General features: G+C 36.3%; 2 protein-coding genes and 1 pseudogene across 3 annotated transcripts in view; 2 read left to right on the top strand and 1 right to left on the bottom strand.

Moving 5' to 3' along the window:
• Window positions 1–1,663, top strand: part of LOC149043900 (uncharacterized) — a 2,349-nt gene extending 686 nt beyond the window's left edge. Inside the window, exon 1 of the mRNA XM_089209065.1 lies at window positions 1–1,663. This exon is cut by the window's left edge and continues 686 nt beyond it. Coding sequence (XP_089065191.1) covers window positions 1–969 — 969 coding nt within the window. The 3' untranslated portion in view covers window positions 970–1,663.
• Window positions 31–4,194, bottom strand: LOC149043899 (uncharacterized; annotated as a pseudogene). Its single transcript, XR_016188021.1, has 3 exons — window positions 3,989–4,194; window positions 3,505–3,651; window positions 31–3,350 (listed from the first exon to the last, which is right to left on the bottom strand). The product of XR_016188021.1 is annotated as an uncharacterized LOC149043899 (transcript).
• A 4,278-nt stretch (window positions 4,195–8,472) lies between these two features.
• On the top strand, window positions 8,473–9,619 carry LOC149043898 (RING finger protein 151-like). Its single transcript, XM_089210803.1, has 3 exons — window positions 8,473–8,534; window positions 8,803–9,270; window positions 9,381–9,619. Exons 1-3 carry the CDS (start codon window positions 8,473–8,475, stop codon window positions 9,571–9,573), a joined length of 723 nt encoding a protein of 240 aa, XP_089066929.1. The 3' UTR covers window positions 9,574–9,619.

Below are 9,619 nucleotides of genomic sequence, written 5' to 3'. Positions count from 1 at the left end.
AAAGAAAACAAACATTTGAACTTTATTTCAAGTAATAGTGAAGTTTTTAATATTGAGAAGTACAAAGATAATCCTGATGACATTGCATTCTACACTGGACTCTCTGATTATGAAATGTTAATGATGTGTTACAACCTAGTGAAAAACTCAGCTAAGAATATAAGCTACAATTATGAAAGAATATACTGTGACTTAGAAAGTACAAAACAACCTGGCAGACCTAGAGCACTTTCAACATTCCAGGAATTCATAATGACTTTGGTGCGAATACGACTGGGATTGTTTGAGAGAGACTTGGGCCATAGGTTTAATGTTTCTCACATGTCTGTTTCAAGGATAACTAACTCATGGCTGAGATTTTTGAGGTCAGAGTTCGAGCCGCTTATACAGATACCACCTGATGATGTTTTGAAATTTCATATGCCGAAAGTCTTCAAAGAAATCTGTCCTGACACTGTTGTCATTGTAGACTGCACTGAGTTCCAGATGGAAAAGCCATCGTCACTCGATGCCCAATCTGCCTGCTATTCATCCTATAAGAGCACTAACACAATGAAAGCTTTATTGGGAATCACACCAAGTGGAGTTGTCTGTTTTGTTAGTGAACTATTTTCAGGAAGTACTTCTGATCTAGAAATAACAATGCAAAGTGGCTTTCTTGGCAAACTTAAAAGAGGTGACGAGGTAATGGCTGATAAGGGGTTTAATTGTCAAGATAAGTTAGCATCAGTTGGAGTTGTGCTAGTTAAACCTAATTTTCTAAATGACAAAAAGCAATTTTCTACCAAAGAAACAGAACATAATAAAACAATTGCAAGTCTCCGTGTCCACGTGGAAAGGTTAATGGAACGTATTAAAAACTGGCATATTTTTGATCGTAAAATTCCCATTTCAATGTCACCTGTTGCCTCTGATATATTAATTGTGGTGGCTGCTCTATCAAATTTTCTTCCTCCCTTAATAGACTAATTAGATTTTGTACATGTTCATGGTAGAGTGCATTTCATTGTTGATGTGTGAAACACTTTGAAAGCAAAATTGTGCAAATTAGTGCATGTTTCACTCTTATAATGAAATGCACCCAAGGTGTAAGATAGAGCAAAAACACGAACTTTGAAATGATATTAAATAGTTATTGACAAATATTTAGTATGTAGTGACAAATTAATGATATCACTGGACCAGAATAGTTTTTAGTCTTGCTATAAAACAAATGCAATTGACAGAGACCACTTTAAATATATGGTACTGTCATTAAACTGTTCAGGATTGAGCACAAAGCAAAATGAAACAAAACTATTTATTCTAAACATGAACAAAAGCTGCAGAATATAATACATTAAATGATAATATATTTGCTTGACGTTTTGATCTGATAAATCTTTAAATTGTTTTCCACACACGTGCAGTCTACACTTTGATGCATTAACTTTAACTATAACTAAATATATTATACTTTGCCTCTTTTGTATTCTTTTGTCCAGTGACAACTATTGTGGTTTATTAAACTTTGAAATTACAATAACTGCACAGGTATTTAAAAGCCACTTATTTCAATAAATAGTGCCTGTTATTGTTGTTAGTATTTTAGCCTTTTTAAAGGTTACACTACATGTAGACCCATTATGTCCAAGATAATTAAAATTGTGCAACTTATATTCAAGACTGCAAGGTTTTCTTTTACACTGTTCTAAATGAATTCATTTAAATCAATTTAGGCACAGTCTATTCAAATCTCAACTGACATCTTGCTAACCCATATTTGACTCGAGGATATGACATCTCTGGTAAAACTTGTTGTTGAAAGAAATTGCAAAGTTTAGGAAGAACACTTTCCCAAAACTCAGAGTTGAAGTTGACTCGCTCAATGTATAGCTCATTTCCTGTTGATCCCTTGACTACAAAATCTGTCCATTTACGCTGGGTTACAAACATCTGTTGTTGTATTTGATAGAAATACTTATGTCCAGTGTTCATCTTTAGATGGTTGTCACCACAGTCCTTACATATTCTTCTTTGAAGCAGACCTTGTCTAAGACTCTCACTGTCATTTAACTGTATCAATTTCATTTCAAGAAGTCTAAGTGGTTGGGAAACATGAGGATCTGACACTAGACCATCAGGGGTGGCTGCTAAGAAACCATGGCTTTGGCTTATAAAAAGCCCACATGGCTCAACTGAAAGATTCCTGTAGCCTGAGTTATGCTTAGATGTAACATATAATCTTTCAATTTCTTCTTCTTTCTCTAAACCCTGATTCATTGCAAAACTCTGATACTGTTTATTATACTGTAAGACATCTGCAAGTGCCTTTGTTGGTGATGTAGTGGGCTTCAAAGAGGCAACCCGGTAACATTTCGAAGCTGTTATTCTACACTTTCTGTGATAATTCCAAAGCTTGTCCTTTGATTGTCCTCTAGTCTTTTGCTCAACTTTGGTAATTTCCTTTTCTTCTAGATTCAACTTTTTCTCAATTTCTTTGCATTTTTCACTTATTTCCCTTAGGGATGGTGGAAGGACTTTGAGCGGCGAAACAATGGTGTCTTCTTCTTTAACCTCGTGTGGCAGTATGTGACTCCAGCCAACAATGTTACCACTTTTGGTTTGATAGTCTTTGATAGTTTGTAACATATTGTTCACTCTGGCATCTGACCACTCTCTCTAATGTATAGCTCGAACATCTTTCCCTTTCTTGATATTTGGTGTTCTGTCAGTCTTAATTTGTTTGCTGTAGTCATGTTTATGAAATGACATGGCTGAGATTGGTGATACAGGACCTTTTCGTTTCCTTGGGATATTCCATTTACATGGTTTAGAAGTACATGATTCTATGGAGATCTTTTCTCTTTCTTTGCAATATTCATCCAAGGGAAAGAGAGTTGCAGACACATGATTACATCTTCCGTCTATTCCTGCTGGGCAACCACAAATATGCTTTGAGTACTCCTCCAATACTTGACATTACTATTTGACATTGGTATATTAAGTTCTTTTTCATTGATGGGAGAACTTGGCTCTTTATAAAGTGCTTCCCACTTTCCTTTAAATGGTGAATAGAATGTACGTTCCCAGACTTATAAAAATTGAACCTCTTTACAAGAGGTTTAGCAGTTGAGAGTTGTTTTTTTGAGTCAACTGAGTCGATCATGTAACGCCAGATGGTTCCAAATGATACTTTAGGGAGAGCATTGAGATCAGAGTTGAAACCTTCTTTTGGAAATTTTCCATTTGTTTGAGGCTCTTTCTTATCAAGCAAACCAAGATCTGCTTTTTTCTTCATAATATTAGCGCCGTTGTCGGGGTCTCTAAGATATTTCTTGTCAAGGCCATTTTCTACATAGTGTTTTACCCTATGCAAAACGATTTTAAATAATGTTAATGGAGTTCTAAGCAGACGATTTAATGTATAAAATCTTTAAGTGAATATGTTTTCCATCAGAAATATTAATGGTTTTTATGTAAGCAAAAGAAAGAGCTACGAAAAAGCTGAATTTGACCCTTTACCTGCTGACTAAAGCTGACTTTTTACCACTTGTTTTCGCTCCCCTACAAATCAGCCAGCGCTTTAGCTGTACCACACTGCATGCCTCTACATTTCTGTTTGGCAAAACAGCCCCAGGTATATCGTCTTCAGTTAAATAAAGCCTTCTTCTTTAGTTTCTGAGAGCTTACTATCATTCGCAATGGACGCCATTTTGATTTCTGTCCAGCCAAACAATCCATGCATGCTTTGCGATCGCAGTTTCAGTCCCAGGCCCTTTTTCGTTTTGTTACCGGCGAATTAAAGATATATATACTTGAGCTTTATTTAACCCTTCAACTCCCTGAAGTGATTAACACGAAACTTCTCCCTTTAATATTCATGCATTATCCAGCAAAGGGCAAATGAGAATATCCAAACTTAGGTAGTTGTTATCTTCATCTTTTACAAAATTTACCATCCATTTCACTAGCTTTTAATACAGATTATGTGGGCAGCAGCACTTACCTGCTCTGGTCTTTTCCTGCCAGGGGCGTAGATGTTCTTACCAGAAATTCGCCGATTTGCGATGAGTTGTGGTTCTTTGTAGAGGATATGTAAGCAATTTGCCTGGTGGTGGTGAGCCTGCTCACCTCAGATTTGTTTGGCATGCTTCTTGGTCGTTTATCCAAAATGACAACAGATCTTTGGAACGTGCGCTTGCTGTGATTCATCTCTAAAAGTTATAACATAAAGACCTATATGCTCGCTGAACTCAAAGAGACCGCTATTTTTTGTTTTATGGCATACCCATGTCACCTTGGCCCATCGCTGTTGGACATGTACTTTAAAAGCAAAACAATCTTGGGATCATTAACCGTAAACGCGCTAGGCGAGCGTTTTATTGGTTTAATTGTGCTTTGAATAGATGAAAAAGGCCAGGTACCCTTTTTCGAGGAGAACAGAAAGAATGAAAAAAGAATGGAAACTCGACTCTGAAGAGAAAATGCGACCCTGGGTAACTGTCATTTCATACCTATTTAAAACGAACTTTCTTTTAATACCTATTTAAAAACAATAAATTTGTCCATCTGTAATATTTATGCACCAAACGTTCTCTTAGGTCAGCAAAAATTTGCCCAAACTTTTAAAGAGTCATTAATGTCAAAATCATCGTTGTCAAATCTGATCATAGGTGGTGACTGGAATGCCACACTCCAAACTATCGACAAAAAAGGGGGTATTCAGTGGAAGCTGACTGCATACCACCGTAAATTATTTTGATGATGAAAGAATTGATCTGACAGATGTCGTTAGGAAAAAAAATACAAATAAAAAGAGCTTTACTTATGAATCAGTCACACAAAAGTTAAAATCACGGATTGAGTTTTTTTGGTTGCCAAATCTATCGCCTGTCAAGTCACTGAAGTGGATACAAAAACTTCAATAGCCCTGGACCATAAAGCTGTTAAATTACGCCTCAGCCTTATAAATAGCAAGCACGGTCCAGGCCTTTGGAAATTAAATAATTTGTTATTGAAAGATAAAACCTATGTTCGTTTGATAACAGACAGCTATCCTGACATTATCCAAAAATACTCAAATATCAAGGACCCTAAACTAAAATGGGAACTCATCAAAATGGAAATTCGAGGTATCACTATCCCTTATACTAAAAACACGGCTAGGGAAGTACGGGAAATTGAAAATGAGCTTTAGAAGCGCTTGGAAACTCTAGATCGGAAAATTTACAGTGGTGAAGAAACTTCAGAATCCGAGGAAAAAGAATACGAACATTTGAAAATTGGTCTTCGTCGTATCTATGAAAAAAGGGCCGAGGGTGCAATTTTTCGCTCAAAAGTATGCTGGATCCAGGAAGGTAAAAAGCTAACAAAATACTTCTTTAATCTGGAAAAGAAGAATTTCAATAAGAAGGTCATTTCTGAGCTCAGAATGGCTGACGGCCACGTAACTGTCAATGAGAGTAAAATTATGGAGGAAGTAAAACTTTTTTATGAAAACCTGTATACTTCAACCAATAACGGTACAAACGAGGACTTCCAAGAGTTTACAACCAACATAAATCAACAAATACCAAAGCTATCAAGAGAACAATGTAATGAAATCGAAGGAAAATTAACCTTACACAAATGATGGGCAGCTCTAAAATTAATGGGGAGTGGAAAGTCTCCAGGTGAAGATGGATTTACCGTTGAGTTTTATAAGTGTTTTTTCGACATTGTAGGAAATGATCTCCTAAACAGCCTTAAGGCAGCGTATGGAAATGGTGAGATGTCTATCTCTCAACTTAGGGGAGTAATAACAATGATCCCAAGAGAAAATTCCGACTTACGCGAGTTATCAAACTGGCGACATATACCTTTGTTAAATGCAGACTTTAAAATTGCATCAAAAGCCATCGCATTAAGAATAGAAAAATTTATTTCGTACATAATTAACAGCAATCAGACGGGCTTCATGAAAGACAGATACATTGGCAAAATATTAGATTAATTAATGATATAATGGAACAAACGGAACAACAAGATATCCCCGGTATACTTCTTTTATTGGACTTTAGGAAAGCCTTTGATAAAATAGAATGGAACTTCATCCAGCAAACTCTGAGTCTTTTCAACTTTGGACCTTGGTTAAAACAGTAGATTAAGACGTTCTAAACGAATTCCGAATGTGCAGTCTTGCATAATGGATTTACAACATAATTTTTTTAAAAGTATCAAGGGGAGTTAGACAAGGTTGCCCTCCCTCCCCGTATCTATTTATTTAGGGGTGGAAATATTGGCTCCTGAGATAAGGAAAGATAACAAAGTAGAGGGGATTAAGCTATTCCAGACAGAACACAAGGTCAGTCAATTCGCAGATGACACCATGCTATTTCTAAGTAACTTAAATTCGGTACAAAACTCGATGATACTGGTTGATCAATTCAGGAGTATCCCGGGTCTTTCGCTAAATGTGGAAAAGACAAAAGCGATATGGGTAGGCCCTGGAGATTTAATAACTCCAAGCCTTTGAACCAAAGTGGACAGCTGATCCAGTAAGAGCCCCGAGAACTTTTATCTCTTGGAATGAGAAAGAAAACAAAAAGAAAAAAATAGACCGGAAAATTGACAACATGAAAACAAAATTGGATATTTGGAGGGTCCGTGGCCTGTCCCTACTTGGTAAATGCCTCAATGTGAAATGTTTGGGTATTTCTCATCTGATATACACGGCCTGGATGCTCACAATTCCTAATACCTACATTCTCGCGATTAAGAGTGCTATCTTCAATTTTATTTGGAATAACAAACAAGACAAAATAAAACGGGATGTTATGTACCGAGATTATTCCAAAGGTGGTTTATGTGCTCCGAACATCGAAATCCTGTTTAAGTCTTCAAATTTAGCTTGGACCTTTAAACTTTTGACAGTCGATCCACACTCGCCTGAGACTTATTTGAAAAGTTTAGCGGTTTCAACTTTCTCCTTTTCTGTAACTATGACAATAAGCTTTTAGCGAAATCCGGCCTTCCATTTTTTTTCCAGCAAATGCTGATGAACTTTCTTGAACTAAAGACCCTATACAGACCCAACTACTTGTCAGACCTGCTTTTGTTTAACAACAAGGAAATTAAAATCGATGGCAATTCAATATTCTACTCAAATTGGTCAGAAAAGGTGGTCTTGTCAATTCAGGATCTTCTCCATTGTAATGGAAAGTTCTTATCATTTCAAACATTCCAACAAAGATATAACATAAAATGTAATTTTTAAAATTATCTTCAACTTCTTTCAGTGATACCAAAATATCTACTTGAGAAGGTGAGAATCGTATCTCCTGTTGACATGCATAATTTCTCAGGTAGCACTTCCTACAAAGTCTCTGACTCCATTGTCACAGATTTAAAGAAAATTAATAGCAAAGATTACTACCAGCTGTACGTTAATGCGACCAAAATCGAACCCACCGGTCAAAAGAAATGGCTAAAAGATCTTAACCTGAAAAATTTTAATTGGAACCTAGCCTTCACTCAAATAAGCAAAACATGCAAAGAAAACAAACTTAGTCACCAGGAAAGAGTTATATGCCTGTGTAATTGAAAGAGACAGTAAAAGTCTTTATTGTAATGAATCCGACTCCATTCTGCATTCCTTTGTTGATTGTGAAGAGGCTATGTCCTTCTTTGATAAAGTTATTTTCTGGTTTAACAAAACAAACAATTCGAAAAAAAACTACCTAAAAAAACTACCTAAATTCAACTATTGCTTACTCTTCGCCAAATACTTCTTATATTGTCAAAAACTAAGTTAAAAAAAGTGTGACTTTAATGAATTTATGAACAAATTACTTCCTAAACTTCGCGATGAATATTTACTATAATTTGTACAGTATAACTAGTGAATGCTGCTCTAGCCTTAAACCAATAGTGTAAATAGCATCAATTAAATGGGGTGAACAGAGTAAATAATATCCTATACCAATGTTTCGTAAGTAATGTAACAAATCAATCTTTTGTTTTAGTAAGGAATTAAGTTAAGTAATTGTAAGTACAAGAAACTGAACAAGTTTTGAGACGTAAGTACAATTAGTTATTTTTTTTGTGTATGTGTATCAAGCAAATATCATGTAAGTAATGTAAATTCTCCCGTTGATAGTGTAAATGTAAGTAGCCATTCCTTTTGTAAATAGTGTATGTAAAGTGCGTTTCTATTTGTAGTATTTTTTGTAAGTATTGTCATTTGTAACTGATGTGTGTAGAATAAAGTTCATTAAAAATAATAGTAATAAAAAAACTGTCATTTCACGGGTCGATTGCTGTCAGATCAGTTTTTATTTTTATTTTTATTTATGAATACGCGGCAAATTATCCAGGAAATACAAATTACATATGAAGGTCCCATGGTTATGATAATAGTTTATTTATCAGTTGGTCTTTGGTGATTTCACTAAAAGGCAAATTTCGCTTGGACCCAATCACTTTGCAGCTATATTCACTGTCAGATTCGCTATGTCTCATGATCATTTTGAGTTTTCTTCTTCTCCCGGCGCGCCATTCAACTTTTCTCTGTGGTAAGTCTTTTTGTTGCCTTAGGATAATTTTTGTCCTTCTGCAATACAGCTAAAAAAGCCACGCAGCCTCTATAATAGAAATCGCTGAAACAAAAAGGCTCAACACGACGTTTATGGTGAACAACCAACAGCATTCGGGTCATTTATCAGGCAGAAGTTATTTTTAACTGTAGAACTATATTTGCGTTTCTTGGGAACAAGAGATTATAGAGTGACGTTTTGACGTTTGCCGCTCCAGTAACGTAACCGTTTATCTTTTACTTTGAAGCTTATTGACAATGGTGAAGCCTGTAGCTCCGGCTTGTGGGCATTTGGGCTGTCGTCACTGCCTTGCGATACTTGTAGGTATTGAGAATGTCCTCAAATGTCCACTTTGCAATGCACCAATTGGGAAAGGCGCTGCTCTTCACGTCAACATAGCACTCGACGACAACATCGGAAACTTTGATGTTAATTGTAACAATAGCGGTTCTCTGTGGACAGGAAAGTTCCACGCACATGAACAACACTTCAAAATACGTGGAAAATTTGAAATGCAGTGTGCAAATAAAGGTTGCAGAAAGGTACTGGCTAGGGAGGGGATAGCAGCGCACATTTCGCATTGTGCAAAGCAGAAAGTTCCTTGCCAGGAATGCGGAAGGAAGGTGCATAGGGAATGTTTTGAAGAGCATGCTGCTTTTATTTGTTTGAATGTGAGAATTTCATGTCCACTAAGCTGTGGAACAAATCTTCCACGGTAAGTTAACAACCAACAGTTAAATGGTAAATGGTTATTTAAGGCCAACAACAATATTGAAAGGTGGAGTTACCAGCTTATCTCTATTCTCCACTTTATTTCTTTTAAAGGCTCTACTTGACGCTGCATCTGGACAAGTGCTCAGGAAAAGCTCTCAAGTGCATGGTGGCTGGATGCACTGCCATCGTAAAGCAAAAGGATGTGCCTCGGCACACGATAAATGCAGCCCTGACCCACACTGTTCTCCAGGAAGGAGAGGTCCACCGTCTGCGGGGTCTGATGCATTTCCAGGGAGATACTTGAATTAAAAAATAAAATGAAAAAAAATTGAAATGATTTGAATATGTAC

The sequence above is a fragment of the Pocillopora damicornis genome, chromosome 6, assembly GCF_964200805.1.
Source record: "Pocillopora damicornis chromosome 6, jaPocDami1.2, whole genome shotgun sequence".
Classification (NCBI taxonomy): Eukaryota; Metazoa; Cnidaria; class Anthozoa; order Scleractinia; family Pocilloporidae; genus Pocillopora; species Pocillopora damicornis.
The sequence above is the reverse complement of the archived record's forward strand: the minus strand, read 5'-3'. Positions and strand labels throughout refer to the sequence as shown.

Bases quoted from the DNA above. Each gene is read 5' to 3' on its own strand.
- LOC149043898 (XM_089210803.1), top strand. From the start codon at position 8,473: ATGTCTCATGATCATTTTGAGTTTTCTTCTTCTCCCGGCGCGCCATTC. The intron at 8,535-8,802 runs GTAAGTCTTTTT...TTTACTTTGAAG, and splicing joins CCATTCAACTTTTCTCTGTG to CTTATTGACAATGGTGAAGC. The intron at 9,271-9,380 runs GTAAGTTAACAA...TTTCTTTTAAAG, and splicing joins TGTGGAACAAATCTTCCACG to GCTCTACTTGACGCTGCATC.